The 19,150-nt window shown below is 39.2% G+C and overlaps 1 protein-coding gene across 3 annotated transcripts in view; it reads right to left on the bottom strand.

Moving 5' to 3' along the window:
* The window catches only part of KALRN (kalirin RhoGEF kinase), a 496,625-nt gene that overhangs the window by 243,330 nt on the left and 234,145 nt on the right, over nucleotides 1–19,150 (bottom strand). For all 3 annotated transcript variants that reach the window (XM_084524614.1, XM_084524615.1, XM_084524616.1), the window contains 2 exons: nucleotides 12,620–12,751; nucleotides 7,576–7,806 (listed from right to left, as the gene is read on the bottom strand). In XM_084524614.1, coding sequence (XP_084380740.1) covers nucleotides 7,576–7,806; nucleotides 12,620–12,751 — 363 coding nt within the window. The remainder of the gene's footprint in view (nucleotides 1–7,575; nucleotides 7,807–12,619; nucleotides 12,752–19,150) is intronic.

Genomic DNA, 19,150 nt, shown 5'->3' on the forward strand with positions numbered 1-19,150 from the left:
AGACAGACTGAGTCATTCCCTGAAGATGCCAGTGTCTCTCCACTGACTATAAAAGGAGACTATGCATTAGGCTCCTGACTTGGATGATTCAGTTACGTTCTTAAAGACAGGCAGGATAAATCCAGACCACGGAGAGCTGCCTCTACCTCCTGAGAGGTAACTGTATTATTATATCATCTTTTCCATTTGTTCATACAACATGTTGCATCCTCTCCATTTGCTATGAGGTAGATTCAAAGCCTGGAGGAGTCAGCAGGATTTTCAAGAGTTTCTGGAAGGCCTTCTTAGAGATTCCTAAACTCTTAGTAAGAATCCAAACTTTTCCAGTTCAGAAAGCAGCAAAACAGACCATCTGTAAGGACTGTGTCTTAAAGGACAGACAGTATCCTAAACAAGAAAAACAGTTTAGGGGGCACAAAGGATTATTTTTTTTCTGTTCCTCTTCTCACTTAAGTAGGTTCAGAGATCAAGCTGGCTGGTTCAGATTTCTTCAGATCCTATTTCCCAAGACAGCTGTGGAGCTCATCAAAGTGTTCTTGCACTGCTCTTACATCAATACTAAGTAAACTTCAGTTAGTAACTGAAGCTGGCCCCTGAAGTTTGATATCCCTAGTGCTTCTGCTCTGTGTAGAAATTAAAAAGTGATCATTATTATTTTTTAATCAGTGACTCCTCAAAAGCACAAAGAACAATTGTCTACTTGGCTTAATAACTATATAGAGTAAAAAAGATAAAAGGTTGATTCCAGATAATTTCAAGTTACACTTTAAATCAAATTTTGCAGAGGATACAGTACTGTTAATCAACAAGCCTTAAGGAATTTCCTGAAAAAAATATCATTAAATGAAAATGTAATTGCTTAAACCCATATTTCTTTGTAAATACTTTTGGCACAAAAAGTATAATACTGATATATATGATACTGTTATAAATGTTGTCAGAAGTTCAGAACACAGTTTGCTCTCTCATGTGAGTTTGAAGTATTTAAAGAAATTAACTTCTTGGGCTGCTTTCTTAAGACATCTGAGTTGTTCTTACATGAGACACTGATCACTGGTTAGAGGGTACAAGTGTGACTACCAGGACAGAAACACAAAGCCTTGTGTTATTTAAATGGCCATGTTATTATTAGTTCATTTCATAGGATCTGCAGGATACTAATCAGTACCACTTCACTTTCAAGTCAGTGACAGCGTTGGTTACTTGTCAGCCCTCTTCAGAAGATGAGTGGGGCCACAAACCTCTTCATTGCCTGGACTTGCACTCATACAGCCTGAAAAGGTGCCAGTTCCTTTGGCAGGAACAAAAGAATGGAATGAAAATTGCTCTAGGGAAGCAGTTGCCAAGATATTTTATTGCATGGTCTGTGACAAAAAGGGGATGGAAACAAACAAACAAAAATCATTTTACTACAGACTTACTGTTGTTTATGGCATAAATAATACACCAGACAAGCACCAAGAAAGAGGCCGTTAAGGATATAATGTGGATTTGTAAGCATGTGCACATCTTATTAAGTTAGCCATTTAGAGATATGTAGGTAAAAGTTTTACTGTGATCTACCAAATTCTGTGGTGAGATATTTATATTAGATAATAAACTAGGTGTGGACACTTTGGCCTCAACCATTATCTGGAAGAGCAAGGTTTGTAAAAGCAGTGTTATTTATTTATCTCTTGGTCTCGGGTGACAAAAGATTATTTTCTTCTGTCACTTCCCACTGGGACAAGGTTGCCAGGTAGTTTTACCAGTATTGACTCCTGAGTTCCTTTTTTCATTAATTCTTTGGTACAGTACAACAAGAGTTCAACCTTTCCTCACCATCAGGTACCACTGCAACCATATGGATGGTAAGATCACATATACCTTGTAAGCTCAGAGAAAGTATGGCAGTAATGCTTTGACAATTCAAACATTTGAATGACAAACTAAGTGCATTTCATTAGTTGATAAATTTACCAAAGGGGCTGTGAAAATTCTCTAGGATGCTTCTAATGTTTTAATTATTTATCTGTCAGTGGTAGTAATTTACAAGCTAAATCTGCTCAGATGGCGCAGAGAGCAGTGACGTGTTTTTGCAGGGTGCTGTAGCTGAAGTCATATGGCAGTAAATATAATCTTGACTTGACTCTAATGTTCTTTTTACTTTGCTCTTGTTTACAAATAAATCTATTGTTTTACAAGGCTCAGTGAAGGTACTTATTATTAACAAAGCATAAAAGGAGACATATAGTCTGATTTCTTCCTTTGAAACAAACTGTGACAAACTGTGATAGAAAAATACAGAATTTTGGAGAAGTCATTGCCTTGAAGTGATCAAAACAACTGATTGTCCACATGCATATGTGGGGGATGTACAGACCTAATCCTCTAAAATCTTGTGTGAAAGCTAAATGAATCATGAACTGTGCCACAAACATCCCAGCATTCTTCTGCAAATGGACTATGTACATCACACACATCACATGAAGTATTCAGTGTTTTTGGACAGTGTATGGAGGCAGATAGATGTTGGCAGGACATTTTTCTCCATACAAGTGAAGCAGGGCAGGAACAGGGAATGATCTGTTTTCTCGGCCAGTAAAAGCCAGACATGTTACAAGTTAAAGTGCTTGGTTATGAAGAGAGACAGCCTTTCCTCTGCAATACTTTGCAGTCTCCCACAACAATGGCAGCTGGTAAATGTAATGATATCAGTGTGGCCACATGGCCTTTTTATCCATCACCAGAGGCAGATAACCACACAAGGAAACCAAAGCTATGCTCATTAATGTCTCTGGGCATGAGGCCAACGATCTACAAATTTAGAGAAACCCAGATGAACCTGATTCTGGTCTAGCTTGACCTTCTTTAATAACAAAAGGGCTTTGACACATCACTACAACTGGTATGGCAACAGTCCTTGCTTTCTTAGTATACTGGTACCCACTTGCTAATAAGGGTTTATTAGTGATGGACATCCTGTGGCTTACTGCGAGTCTTCATCTGGCACGAGGTGCATGTCTCCTTTTTCCATGCAGAACCACCCCAGCTAAATCAAGACATTGTACAAAGCCAAAAAACACCAGTACAGACAGGACCTCTACATCCACCTATTTTCCAGCTCCTCCTTTACAGGAAATCATCACAACCAAAGTGAAGCAAGAAGGAAGCAGCACCAGCAATGTGAGAAACACGTGAGTCTGTAGAATGTGAATCTGTAGAGAATAAGGTTGGCTGTGTCAGGCAGGGTGTTGGTGTCTGTGCATACACAGATGGGTGGAAAGACCAAGAACTTCCACAAGAAGGAACGACGCCTGCAGAATAAGAGCAGCAGTTTGACTATTCTACCATCAAAGTGCCTTAAAATACCAACTTCAAGGCATGCACAGACCATTTCAATAATGCATCTGATAGGTCTCCATTTTTCTTCTACTTTAATAGGTATGCTTTGGGCTTTACAGCTTCATTTGAATGAGTTTATGAAGTGAGAGAATTCAGACAAAATTCTTGCCTATATTAAACCAAGGGGATAGGGGAAGGCAATGGAGTGAAGAACAATGTTATAAACTTACTACAGTTATTTCTAAGGCTGTTCAATAACATCTGCTTATGGTACAACACTCGTTGTGCCTTGCTATTTTACACTGTTGGTGTTCAAGAGTGCAAAGGGAACATATTAAAGTGGAGAGACACATGCCAAGGCAGACAGGGTAAATCAAGATGTAACAGGGCAAAGCAGGCAAAATTGGAGACAACATTAGAACAATTTCAATTTTCAACAGAAATTGAAATGGTGTAAATTTGCTGGTAAGTAGTCTGGAGAAGCAGAAGACCCAGAACAGAGGGGGACAAAAAGAAAAAGCTACCATAAATGGGCTAAAGCATCTGCAGCAATTACAGAATAACAGTATGAATGTCAAAGGGATTTTTTTCCTCCCTTGTAAGACAGAATCTCAGCACCTCCTCCCACAGCTGTGTTAAGGGATCAAACAGCACAGCTCTTCCCTATCTGAAATGATAGAGAACTTCTGAAAAACAAGAGAAGCAATGAAGTATTTTACACAGTTGGCAATCCAACATTTCTTTTTATAATGATCCTAAATACTTCTGGTGTTAAAAGAGTTCCTTGTCAGTTTATGCCTGCGTAGAGCCTCATAACAGCTCACAAATTGTCTAATCTGCTATTTCTATTGTGTGAATGGTGCTCCATTTCCTGTGAAGGCTGCAAATGCAGTTTCACTCCATTTATTTTCTTCCCTTCTTTAAAATGCTATATGTTCATAACTCATAGTTCTTAGTACACCAGTATTTACCTTTGTTCACATGTGCAAACTGATATCATTGTATTTACATATAGATTTAACAGCAAATAATCTTGGAAAATGTCTGATGGTGTGAGGTAGTGATTATTTTAATGACATTTTATAGCATAACATTTCTTATACTTGTAACTTGGCAATCCACAGTGTTTGTTTAAACTTTTTTTCTATACCACAACTTCTATTTTGGTTACAACTTGACTGTACAGATACATTCTTTCTCAAAATAGGAGTTACTTTTGTTTCTTTTAATTTATCATTTTCAATGTTTTCAGGTTTTGTGCAGTTCAAACTGAAACCAAATTACAGTCAAAAGGATTTCCTTGTCAGTGGGAGATTATCTCAGAACACTGCCCTGACCTGCTAGCAATGCATGCAGTGTGTACTCTGGCCTTGCAAATATTGTAGAAGATATCAAGAATGAAGTGAACAAGCCCTGTCTAACACAGAATAACCCTTTAATCCAGTCCAAAGGACACACCTGGACGACATAAAACTTTCATCCTGCTACCCAGTTTCGCAAAACTTATGGAAACTTGACATTGCATGACTAAGTATTTGAACCTTCTGTCAAGTCTAATTAGAGTAGTTAAATGAAAAATAATTGATCTCTCAGGATCCAAAAGATTCTCAGAGATCTGTCTTTACTAAAAACTATTAATGCAGTTAAGCATAGAGCAAGAACATGCAAAATAATCCTGGAATCTGTACTAGAAGCATGAAACATAACAAATCTAGTTCCTGTTCACATCTGCTTTTAGGACAAGATTGATGCAGAACAGCTGGCATGAAGAGAAAGGTAGAGATGAAGAAGTTGAGTGAGTGTAAGGTCTGACAGATCATCTTCCACCTGAATTTTTCACTGCATTAGCCAACCCTGGAGAGGGTGAACCATGGGACATGCACAGTGGTAAGCTTAAATTTGAAGATGGGTGGAAAGGAAAGAGGAACTCTTCCTTTGAGAAACTACACTGTATCACTGCCAGTCTAGAAGACAGCAATTTCTATTAAATTCAGGCCTCTCTTTTCAGGATTTGTTCTCCCACATACCTTTTTTGATTTGAACCAGGAAGAAGCTAGTTAAAAGTTATTAAATATTGATAAGGCAGATGTTACTTTGGCTAGCAGACAACTTACTAGTAGACAGCTTCACCTGCCAGCTGATAGCTATTTAAAAAAGCAAGCATAATAAGAACTGCACGACAGATACATAGGAAGTGATTACTTCCAAAACAAAATCAAATCAACAAGCAAAAAAAAAAACAAAAAAAAAAACAACCACAAACCAAAAAGCATGCTCAGAGATCTTCCTGATCTTCCTCCTCCTCATGGAATCTACACTTCATATTTCTGTTTAGCTGCTAATTTCACTTATGAGTTACAAAGCATTCATTTTGAATAGTACAGATGTTTAGTGAACAGAATGATTCATCTCTTCCTCTCTACTTTCTAAGTAGGACAAAGGGATGGAAGTGTGTGCTGGGACAGAAGCACGTCTGTCATTAAGCTGTTGTTTCCCAGATAATAACTACCCATTAAGAGAAAAATTTGGAAAGATTGCTGCCAACAGAACTCACACAGAGTGATGCTTTCTAAATCGATTGGAATCCAGCAACTCTTACTGCTTGTTTCCCCCCCCTCACCAGAAGTCAGATTACACACAAAAGACCTGTACTTTTTGAAAACCAGTGACAGTCTCGTTGCCCTGCATTAAGCAGGAAGTAGAAGTCTGAATGTGTTTCCTGAATGCACCTCTTAAGCACTGCTACTGATTTCAAAAGATGGAAAAGAAAGCTTTGGAGTGGAGGTATTGAACGAAAGTGTAAGTAACCCTAGCGGATGAAGAATACATAGCTAATATGGGTACCTATGGACATTATATACCGCAGTTGGATAAAATGTAAAAATACCAGAATTTACAATGCCTTGGTTTTTAAGATTTTAACCCCAAAATTGTATTAAGATAATATATCAAAGTTGAGAAAGTTTGCAGAGCATTCTAGCTGAATTCCAAGTAGGTGCTCTATTTAATATATGGCTTATGAATTTCATTACCATGCAGTACGTTTGCTGGTACATAATGAAAGTGAAGTTGCTTAAATTAAGCATCTGTTACATTAAATCTCAGTTTTAATTATATATATGGCATGAATACTTGTGTGGTTTCATGGGAAAAAATGAGCAGGTATAAATTTTAGCAAACTTCTCAAGTCTGCCAAAGAAATGGTCACACGTATTTGTGAAGGATATCTACAGCCACAGTTCTGTCTGTGCTGGTGCACTTTAACTATGGCACTAACAGGACCACAAATGTACACATGCTGCATACAAGTGGCCTGTCCCCCTTCCTTGCTGGTTCACATCTATTTTGCCTGTGACAGCTTTGTCGCTCCATCTCCACCTCATGTTTCACTGGGAGGAAGGCACTGACATAAAGAACCCCAGGGACATTAGAATGCTCCATAAACACGATTAGAGCATTCAGCCTCTTCATTTAAAGCAAGTACCATATTGCCACCAACATCTGTTTCAGGCTGTACAGGGGCCCATAAACAAACCACACCCTGAGGAATGAGCAGAGTCCTGTAACATCTGTTGATTGTGTTTGCATATTTAGCAGCTATGAAAATGGCATCTCATTCTTACTATCAGTTACACTGTTGTGATTGTACTCAAAAGGATTTCTTTTTGACAGAAATTTTATTTCCCTGGAGCCTGAATTCTAAGAGGCAAGCCTGTACGGTATGAACTCCGTTTCTGTGAGGTGGGCTACGTACATTGGGGTGTGTAGTTCATTTGAGCCAGCAAACTCATAGTACAGGTACCTGCCCTCCACAAATGGAAATAATGTAAAGATCACCTAAGCATCGCCACTGAAAGGTCTGTATCTGTATTGCCTCCACACAAGAAGATGAAATATACCATGGTTCGATTGCTTTTTACACTTGAAATCCTTCTTTTTCTAGTAAACGCTGTTTTCTCAAAAACAGCAGAGTACCTACAGCTAATTGCTCACTTGTGACAAATTAACCACTGAAAAGAGTGTCACATTCCCTTGGGGAATGGATTGATCAATAATCAGTGGACTGACTGATGACTTCAATGTGAAACTGAGAGATACTGAAAGGTGCATTAGTATTTCAGCCTGGTTCCAGCACAGGCAAAGCTGCGCACGAAATCTTGGTTGTGACAATATCCTCCAGATAAGGCACCAAACAATCTTTATGTCTGCAAATAAAAGACCATTCTTTACCTCCTTTAGTAATGGCATTACCTGTTGAACATCCTGCTGGAAAACGCAGAGTTGCAGCCTCTGATGTAGCCGGACCTTTCGGTGTTGCCAGATGCTCTCTAGGCGCCGCTGGTGATGCAGGACTTCATGTACCACATCCAACACCTGGTGAACAGCCTTGGAGTAATTTGCAGTAGCAGTGAGGGATTCAGAGTTCCCAGGGCTCAAGGGACGCTGTAAGACATCCAACAAAGCTTTCCCATCCTGGCTCACCTGTGTGAAGAAACACATCTACTTCACTGCTCTGGTACTCAAACATCCAAGAGCTGAGAGAGAACAGTCTAGCTGATTCTTCTTCCCTCATATCTTTTCCTTTAGTCAAAAAGGAAGAAAGACCTTGTAACATCTCTTTTTGACTTGTACTTGCACATGCAGTGCCTACCTTTGCTTCCTGGTGGGCCTCCAGTGCCACTCAGCAGGAGCACAGATACTGTGCTGCTGGGGCTGCATGGAACCAGAGATCCCAAGGCTGCGTTATGTTCTGACACTCGGGCACCGAACACTCTTGACGTGCACTAGCTGATGACAGGTGGCATTTGCAATAGCAGGCCTATTTTTTGTGAGGAGGTGGCATTTTAAGAAAACCACAGATGGTAGAGTCAGTCATATTCTGTACAGTATGGGAGAGTCCTTTCTTCGTAGGATTACTAAGTATGAATATACATTCAGAAGTGTGACATTCTGATTCTATACTTCATTCAGTGACAGTGAAAAATAAATTAGTATATGGTAGCGATTCTTCTCTTTCCCAGGATAGCTCAGATGCATCTATAGCCTCCATTTTCAATGGCCTACAAAGTTTGTTGGCAAATAGAAAGCCTTCTGCATGTATGTAACCTTTTTCGTGCATATTAAAACACGTTTTCAGATGCAAAGGCATTGGGGAATTAAAAAATAGAATGCCAGCTTTTTTTTTTCCTGGAACGTTTCTGGAGCACTTTCATATTGCAGGGGCAAAATGAAAAGTGGAACAACAACAAAAAAATAATCCCAACAAACATTATTAATAAGTGCATGTAAATATTAATTCTCTAAAAATGTTTTTGAAATATTTTTCAACTGCAGAGTACAACATTAGAATATTTTGATCAACAGAAACACTAAATAAGGACATTATTGGAATATGTTATTTTCCCAGTCCACTTTCCTTCTGAAACAAACTACAGTGGCATGACAAGATTTTCTGAAAAGTGTTTTCATTTCTATGCAATCATAATCACCAACCTTGCTAGAGAACAGTCTAAAGAACACTTTCCATCCAGGTTGGATTTTGAGCATTATCAGTCTAAGTTAAACATTTCTCAAGGATTTTTCAAGTCTCACTTATATCTGTATTATAAATTGCTTGTTCAAATGTAGCAAATACCCATTAATCCCAAACTGAGTCTTTTGGCAAGCCATGCTACATTGCAGTCTGTTACAGCAGCATATGTCTGGTGCAATTGCAGAGAAATGAAGAGAGCCTTTGTGATTTATACTGGCAAAACTGGGAGTCAAATCTCATCATACTTGGTGGCTACTAGGTGGGCTTCGGCAGATCCTTGGGGATTTTTTTAAATATTCAGGGTAACTTGGAATTAGATCAGGAAGTAAATGGAGAGTCCACAGGGAGAGGCATTCCATACTCAAATTCAGTTGCTGCTGAGGACCAGCTGGAACAATTTGCACATGCTGAAGCCTGCTGGGGCCGCAGAAGGAACAGTCGCACTTGCCAGCAGCAGTGCACAGTGGAGATGCTGGGGATTTTAGCAGGGCACACCGAGGCACAGGTGTTACCTTAGCAACTTTATAGAGGTGGCAATAGCTGCTAGGCAGGAAGAAGAAGCATTCGTACAGGGAAGAAAAGGCATACGACATGCTATTGTATCTGGGAGAAGATAATCAGCAACAATCTAATCACCGTGAACAGGAAACCACGGCCATGCACACGATTGGGAGCAGCTTCTTAGACCTGGAACTCACTTTTCACTGGCTAAATTCACCATGTGAGTTCACTACTGTCCTGGTACTGGCTTTTGGTTTTACAGTTGGTCCACATCTGTCCCTGGCTGGTGTTACAGCAATTTTTGTATATGCACCTGCTTCATCCAAAGCTGAGACAGGAGCTGAGACAATCTCCTAGACTCACACTGTGAGGAGGAGGAGGAAGAGAGACAAGTGCACTTCTGCATTCTCTCTGACTCCTTGCTTCTTCTACAGGATTTAGGCTTTTATCTATTCCATGAGTTATTTGTTCCTGTTGTCTACCTAAAAAACCTCAGAGATTACAAGTTATGGTTCTTCCCTGATGGGCATAGCCTTCCAGTCATTCTCTGCACAGCTAGAGATAAATACCAGGCACCAGGTGCTTGAGTTGTCCTGCTAATAATCATTAACACAAATTAGAGGCTATTAGAAATGTTCTCCTGCTCTCCAACTTACAGGCTTGTCCTGTCATGCTGGATGAAATGTACAATAAATACATGGCAAGCAGCACAGTGACAAACAGATAACCAGTGGTGCTCTATATTTGCAAAAATACTTATATATTCCAGGACTTCATGTCTCCTGCAGCTCTGCACTTCTTTGGTTTAAAAAGTTTCCTTCCTGGAAGTATTTTTGTTGTGAATATTACTGCATTCTCAATCAAGGGGCACAGAAGATTTGTGCTTTCAGAGCTCAGCAATGCGCAATTTACAGAAAGGAAGGGAACAGCTTCACAAATGGAGGAGCTACATGCTGTGCTCTTCCAGTCATTTCCATGTTCTTAGAATTGCAAAAAATAAAACAATCTCTTTTCATTTGATTCTTCTGAGTTTTTCAGGGACTGTGCAAGGTCACAAGCATCACTTACGATAAATTTTTAAAAAGTGCTGCAAAAGTCTTCAAGATTAATGGATCTACACCCAGCATAACTTGCAGCCCCTAGGATGTCTAAGTGCCAGTGCTGTGTTTGTCAAAGCAAATTTGACCATTTCTCACTTATTTTGAAAAGTACAAAATTGCCTGGAGTTTCTGGAAAGGTTTAACTCATCATGTGATATGTACATACTCCTGTCATTTGGTGATATTCCTGCATTTTGACTTCATGATGGGAAAAGGGATAGGGTGGGCTGTATGTAAACGTTTCTGTAAGACATTGTGTGTCCTTGAGTTAACCAAAAAAGCTAGATTTTATTGCGCTAATGCAATAATCTCCATGGAAGTTGTATGCATAAGTAGTGAATAAGCTATAATCTGTAAACATCATATATATATTGGGTCAGCAATACCTCCAAAACTTTGCCAGTGACTAGAGTAATGATGCCACCTGTGAAACAGCTACAATTTGCACTAGGAAAAAAATGGGTCTTTAGAGCAAATGTATCATGCCTCTGGGAACAGACGGTAAAATTCAGTTAATCAAGTCACACTGAACAAAAGTTACCATCAACATAGCTCAAGCCTGACTAAAGAGAACCTTTTTGGTGTTACCAGTGGGGTAGAAGAGGATTGCATATCAGACCCATGGTCCCTGCTTTCACTATTTTTGAGCTTCACTCATGGTCAATAAAGAAAAAAGGCAAACAATTATGGCTATAACCACGGTAAGGTGGAATTTTTTTTTTTCCTAAAATTCCTTGGGCATTTCTTCTTGGGTTCCTGCAGAGTATGTGAAACGCTTCATTTTTCTATGTAATAGAACAGAAGAGGCCCCTATATCCAGATTTAGATGTTTATTCCATGGAACGTGCATTCCATTTCAAATATCTTACAATTACAGAAGTAAAAACAGATTTTCAGTGACTCTGCAGGAAAATAAAAGAAAGAGAAAGCTACCATTTTCATCCCATCATAGAGAGCTCTGAGGGAAGACATTAAATTCTACAGGCAAGAGGCATTGTCTGCATTGGAGATATGGGCATGTGGATAGGAGGCAGGACCCTTAGGTCTAATCTAGGCTTTTCAGCTCACCATGTAGCTGTAGTCAAAGGAATGAACATTTCAGAAATAACAGACTGTAACCTCTCTGGCAGTTCTACAGACTGTTTAAAAATGTGCTTATTAGTGAAATAATACGGAAATGTATTAAACAGCTGTGTCTGTGACAATTTGTAGCTTTCCGAGGATGCATCAGTAAAAGCAATATGCATTTTAAAAATTGCTTTTGTTTTTTAAATCAATTTTCTTTTCACAAAAAATAAGACTGGGGCTTCTAAACAAAATGCCAGTTTTAAACATTATTTTTATTTAACCCCAATTGGACTTACTTTTTAGAAGTATTTTTAAGTGCCAACAGAAAACCTTAGTTTCTGACTAGACACATGTATAAAACTCATGGTTGTAACTGGACGTCAACTGGGCTGTTCTGTGTTTACTTAAACAAGCCGCTGCTCCTGAGAAGCCTGTCTGAGTACTGAATTAGGAACTGATCTTTGTGATTACAATCCAGAATTGCTCTAATAATTAACGCTCAAATTCTTCCAGTTATTCAGAAAATAGGAGATTACTATTTAACATCACTTACTTTCATGGTATCTGAACAACTTCACCGTATATGTGTACCACCAACCCTCAAATAGCAAATAATTTTCTCCTGCATTTTATTCTACATGTTCTTCCAAGAATATGATGAACAGAGCAAGAGCTGAACAGTGTGACTTTGTATGTTGAAACAAGAAGCTTTGTCATCCTCAGTTCCCATTCACGTACCTGTGTCATGACTCATTCACAACAGGAAATCAACAGGAGTAAAGCTACTGCCATCTAAAATGGGTTTCCATTTCAGCAAAGGCAGTGAAACTGTTCTTCTTTGGGGTGCCAACACTAGTTCCAGATTCCATTTGTGTTTGGGTTTGTCCCCTAGATTGTCCTGGTGCACCCTTGCAACAAGATTACTGTGACTCCCCAGAATCCTACAGCCTGGGAGAAGGTAGATTTGACTCCTTCTTTGAAAAAATTGCAACAATGGAATACAAACCTATCTTACTTGGAAAAGCCAACCTCCCAAACATTGTTAAGTATCTTATCACTTAGATACTCACATAATCCTCTGGGAAACACATACCTCTGTGTATGCCTGTGTTACTTGTTCATACAGGGTCTGATGGTGATGGATGGCCAGTTCCAGATCTTGCATCTCAGAGGGGAGCCCTCCTTCACTGCACATTTTACACCAGGCATCCACACCTGAAAGGAACTGAAACAATTCCAGAAACAATGAGCAACAGCGACACAGAACATCTCATCACTGTCAGCTTTAGAAAACTTTGCAGAGTGCCACAGATGACTGTAGATTGGACCGTGGAGAACATAACAGTTATAAGGGGTTCATATGGGCACCCTGAAACAGCACATTCCCATCACCCCTTCAAGTGCCTGAAAAAACACCTATATCCAAATGTAATGCTTTTTGCGTTTTCTTGATTAAAAACTAATGCTTCTTTAACCAGGTCTAGAAAACATCCATTCTAAGAGACTTTGCAGGGAGGCTGAAACATTTTGAAAAAAACCATCAGCGTGAGGCACAGGAGGACACAGTTGCACATCCAGCTGTATTTGTCATCATCTCAGCTGCCAACTTCCCTTGGTCACTTACCTGTACTTAACACTGCTAATTTGGGCAATACAAACTCCCACTAAAAATCAATGTTGACATGCATTTTAATGATAGACAGACAGTTTGTATTCAAGTAGCTCCCACCTCAGCACCAGCTCAGTGGGATTGCTAACAGAATACCAAGGCTTTAACCCCTGGGTCACACGTTTGATTCTGGCCCAGGTCAGCAGTGATCAGATACCATTACCATCTGATGGCTGTCAGGCAGCCAATGCAAAATGAGCTGCTGGTTTCAGTCCAGTTCCTGGTGGGCAGACATCCACAAAAAGGGAGAAAAAAGTCATTGCCATTGCAATAGATATGGGTTAGCACCTTGGTTGGAAGCCTTAACAGAGAGCCAGAAATGGAACAGGCTTGGGGAGCAGAGGGATGGAAATTTTTTTTTCCACTCTTAAAGGCCTCCTGAGCAGTGCTGATGCACTTTGGCAGAACATATTGGGGAGGCTCTCCTGGGGGCTGCCTGTTCTGTAAAAGAAAAGTGGAATTTAGTCTGTAAGGTTCCCATCCTCCTTTTCTTTTAAACAGAGCCTACTTCAACAACACAGCATCTAACGTGCTCATATTTTGTCCGTACTGACTGCCTAATGCCACCTCATTACTACTCATTAATATTTTCTCTTTCCCCATCTTGCTGTTAAGCCAGCCTGCCATATTTCAGGGCTATTTATAAAAATAAAAAAGAACAGCTAATTATACAACAGATGCAGTACCCTGTAGGGTGAATGTATAATGCTGCAAAACCACCCCCAGGACCACAGTTTTATCCACTCCTGAAGCGTTCACCTGTGGCTTGTTAGTAAAGCACTAACTCACAGCATGAAAGGCTGTGAGATTCAAAGTAAAGAATTTCAATTCAACTCTGGTTCTGGCATCAGCATCCTTTTTTATTAGCAGTGTAAAGCTATTCACCACGCTGCTGTGTAATCAGGGCTATAAAGTGTTTGCACTGTAAATACTTTTCAGTGTACAAAGATTCAATAACAAAGATAAACTCCTAAACATTCATATCTACAAAGTAAAAATCTACCAGTGAAAACTGTGCTTTCTAGAAGACTGGACTCAAGGATGGCAGATTCTCTTGTGTTGATTCGACCACTGATTTGTTGAATCTCTTAAGATGAAATTCCCAAACACTCCTGCATGAAGCTGAGGTCATCATCTTTTTTTGCTAAGCTAGTGGGATTCACATAATGTCCTATGCAATTTTAAGAGTACGGAGCTGAGACCAATACTTTCTAGAGCTGTTACATAAACCTCTTGGTGAACAGAGGGAACAAAAGATCTTTACACCTTAGAGACCAGTGTTCCTGCTGCTGAAATCACACAGTTATGGCTCTTATCTAAACGGCCAAATTCTACCAATTTTTGTACAAGCACTTATAGACCTGTTTCTCATATATGGCCATGTCTCCAGAACATGATTTGCAGTGTAGATGGAAGACACCTCAAGAAGATGAATGTAAGTACATTCACACCTGGTTGTCTCACATCTATCTTTCCTCTATATATCAATTGTATATAGAGAACATCATATCAGCAATTACATCAGCAATTTCACTACTACCACCACCACCAGAAACAGTTGATATCCTCTCTTTTGAGAAGTTTTAAGAAATACAGCTTGTCAGTGTTTTACTCTGATACCCTGAAGTGGTGGTCTACATGGAGATCCACACAGAGAGCAAGTTGTTTTTTAAGGATTTTTGCAAAGTATTACATCACAACATTGGAATTTGTGTATCTTGAAAAAAGCAGCTATGTTAATTTTTATTACTTCTCACTTATTGTAGCGGGCCTGATCAACTTTATTTTATGTAACCCTTCACACTAGAAGCACATTCATATAACAAAGTCGCCATTTGAGTTAAATAAATTTAAAATTGTAAATTTCTAACTGTGAGATCAGAACAGGAGCTGTTACTGTCTAGTGGATACTCAGTACCATTTAAATTAATTGCTTAAGTTTCTAGTTAGCCCTTAGACAGGAATAGCTCCTACTGGGAACATAAAAGCTGCCTAAATATGATTTGAAATGACAGACTCCAATAATTCTACATGTTTTTCAAGACTTGAGGAAAGATTAAGAAAAATCTCTCCTAAAATTAAAAGTTTCCCTAAGGTATCTTTGTGCCTCTGATGTAATCCAAAAGTAACTTTAAAGTAATGACCCACAATTACTCCTAACTCACAACCTATTCACCGAAGTCACAAATTCTGTATTAGGTCAGGTACTAATGGATTCTTAGGCAACTTCTTTCAAGTTCTCCTTTCTAACTCCTATTCTGGATCACATGGCTGCTCCAAAACACAGCTCTGTCATTTTGTAGTCCATATTCCTTCAACTTTTTTTGCACAGTCTTTGCTTGCTGTTTACTAGGCCTCCACCTGGGAACTGTGGCATAACCAGGGTAGTTCTCCCAGGCGCAGAAAAATTAAAAACAGACTCTAGTCTGCCTTTGTCATCCTGAGCATCCTGAGATGGATCCAGAAAGTCTGTGGGGAAAGATGAAAAGGCAGCAATGAAATTGTTTTTTCAGTGGCCTAAAATATCTATTGATGTCCTGATTTTATATTTTATATAGATATATATATTTTTTTGATGAGGTTAACCGTATGCTTCCTGATGTTGTTTTTGGAATTTCCTTTCCCTACCTAATGCAGAAGTTATCTTGTTTTTATCCCTGCATCTCACAGATATCAATTGACTTTCCCTTTCCTCCCTTTCCTCAAATTCTTCCTCCCTTTTTTGTTTTCTTCTCTTTTGCATTTCCTTTCCTCAAACAGAGAACCCCAGGACATACTGAGAGGGATCCAGATAGAGATGAGAACAGTAATATTCCTGTCTGGGGAGTAAGGCAACATGAAATGAATAGTCAAGGGTCAGTTTTCAGAGAATCAGCATGAATGTCTAGTGTACACACCCAACACTAACTACTTTAACCAGTAAGTCTGCTTGTGTCCTTCTGAGGGTAGACGCTAGCCCAGAATTAATTGATTTGGATCTCTCAGATGATTGAAGACGTTAATTTGTTCATTCTGACAAAATCTGAGATGTGAGCATCCTATTAATACTTCAGCACGCTTTCAGAGATTGCAACCAAGAAAGGGGAGGACACGTAGTACGTCTGCTTCTGCCATCTGGCACTCAGTGGGTCAGAATCTCCTCTGGCGTAACTCAGCACAGCTCTCTCAAAATCACAGTGAGATAAGACACTTTTTCTTGCAACCTTGAATAGCCTCAGATATACCCAAAGATATAGAAGTGGATTCTCTTTTGCTCTAGAAGATCTTTCCATGATAACATGAGAAGAGAAAAAAAAAAAAAAGAAAGATTTGTAGCAGGCAGAATTAAGGGACATTTGGGAAACACCTCCATTGAGTATCCTGAGTTGAGCCTTCACCTGGACACAGCAGGTATTTGCAGTTTAGTTTACTAGTTTTCATCAAACACACGTGCTGAAGAAAGCTTGGCTGGAGGCTGAGTTGGCAACATTTGTCTTTTCTTTCCTTCCTTTTTTTTTTTTTTCCCCTTTTCTTTGTATGCATTTTTGGGCACATGCGTGTCTTCCTTATTTTTTTTAAACATAATTTATACATACCAAACCATCATCAAGAAAACGCCAAAGAAAAGGAAAGAAGGAAAAGAAAGAGACAAAGCAAAAACCCAGCTTTGATCCAGGAACTCATTCAGCCAAGTTCAATTCAGTGTGCCACATGTATCTGCTGTGAGAGCCAGGCTAGCAACGCGATTCTGAAGCACGTGAAGACAGATGTGAGGTTCAATTCCCAGCAGGGTTGACTCAGCCTTTCATCCTTTCAAACCAGACAAATTGTATTCTGTACAGTGTGCTGTGTGGGGTCTTTAGGAAGAGACCTTGAAAAACAAGTTGTTTCCTGCTCAGCTTGCATGTTATAAGATATAGAGCTTTTCATAAATCTCTGTCCCAAGCCAACAACTTCCTTGCAGGCTGTGGTGTGCCAACGGCTGGAAGATTATGATCTTACTAAGATTTACAATCAGTAGGAAGGATGGAATAAAGAGATGGTAGTGGCTTATTGCACTGGAGAGGGAAAGGCAATCTGCATATCAGACTGGTATGGGGAGGCAGGGGCATACTGTGGGAAAAACTGTTTGGATCTGCATCAGTACTACCATTACCAACACAACAGAGGGAGCAAAAACAAGATTTGATCTAGGGCAGAGGAAGTAGTGGGTTTATCTACATATTTGTTTCAGAGATATAAGCCTTATTTATTGTAAAATGAGGAAGCTCTGATCTGAGTTTAAAAAGTAAAACAGTAACAAAAAAAAAAAAACAAAACAACACAAACACAGAACACCACCACAACCCTGGGTGCTGCCACATAATAAAGGACCACATTTGGAATGAAGGCTTGATAGACCACAGATTTGGTCTGAGTTAGAGAACAGATGCCAAACACCTCACTTTTTATACTATACAGAGGTCAAATGACTAAATTATTAGCCTACAAGTCACTGCTTTATTCTATCAGAGTTACTGAAGCAGGACCAACACTTCAGCCCTGGCTAATGGACACGCTAACTCCCACACTCCCCTTCTTCCAGCAGTCTGAGCCTACAGGCTTGAGATCAGCGCTTACCTCCCACTGAATTGTTGCTTATTACAAGTGAGGAGCAACTGCTGTTCAGAATTAGCAAACTCTCCTGTCTGCCTAATAATGAGATACTGTATTCTGTCAGGCAGAACAAAATTCAGTTTCTTTTATAGAGGTGCCAAGGGAGGACTGAGTTTTTCAGACCCATCCATTCAATTGTAAAATAAAAAAGAGCCAAAGCTGAAAGTGACATTAGTGAAACTTTTTTTCAAGTTCAGGCTGAAGCAAAATATCCACTTTGACAGTGTTCAAAGGGTAGAGTGACAAAAAAAATTCACCTTTAGCTGACAGACAGCTTAGTATAGCTTTCTGTTTTATTGCCTTTTGTGCTATAAAATACCTTGGCAACTCCTCATAAATTGCAAACAAGACTGACACTTCAGAAAAATAGGGGATTGCTTGTGAACAAGCAAAACAAACCCCAAAACAAACACACATCAAACCAAAGCAAACAAAAAAGAACTAATTCATTAATAAACCTTGTATTATTCTCATTAAGACTGTAGACTGGATAAATTCTTTTTTGATTCTTCTGTATGACAGACAATTATCAGTATGAATTCTACAACTATGCTTTACAGTGTCCATTGTACTGAGATGAACGTACTTGTACTGGTCATCTTGTTAGCGTATCAGTCTCAAAGCCAATGAGCATGCTTACATGAGTAAGTGCCCAGTAGGGTGAGTAATTGCTCTGTGCTATGGTCTGCTGTCAGTAAGAAACAGAAAATAAAGAAAAATCCATGATAATTCTATGCTCAGAAACAAACAAAGAAAATCTTTACTTTTTCAGCTAAACATTTCCATGCATACATTCAGATTTACAAGGCGCAGTTTCTGGCATATCAGTAATAATTTCTTCTTTAGCCACTTGAAATATGGGTTATTATAGAAATATCAACCACAGCCACTTAGTAGCTTTAAATAAACTACTTGGAAAAAACAAGTGCACAACAGCACTCAAGAGAGCCTCAAAGCACCATTTGTCAATGGAAAATAAATGTAATCAACATATAACCAAAGTTGAACCATCAATATTAAGTGAAGCTGGTTTAGGTGTAAAAAAGCAGGTTTCTTCACTGACACATTTTAAGTCTGCTTTTAGCCGTGAAATTATGGAACAATTCTGGTAGTTGTTAAAGATGCAAACCAGAGTTCAGGGACAGAAAGTTCTTTGGGATGCTACTAGCTGTCTTTTAATGAGGCTTAACAAAGCTTGGGGCAATGGAGAATGCTGCAGGAGTGGAGGTGGACTGAATTTTGTAAGCTTCATTAACAGTAATATGCCTTGGCTTCTGGAAATTGTCTGCTGGTGTAGGTCTATGCTATACCTATGAATAT

Source organism: Aythya ferina (genome assembly GCF_964211825.1).
Source record: "Aythya ferina genome assembly, chromosome: 6".
Taxonomy (NCBI): domain Eukaryota; kingdom Metazoa; phylum Chordata; class Aves; order Anseriformes; family Anatidae; genus Aythya; species Aythya ferina.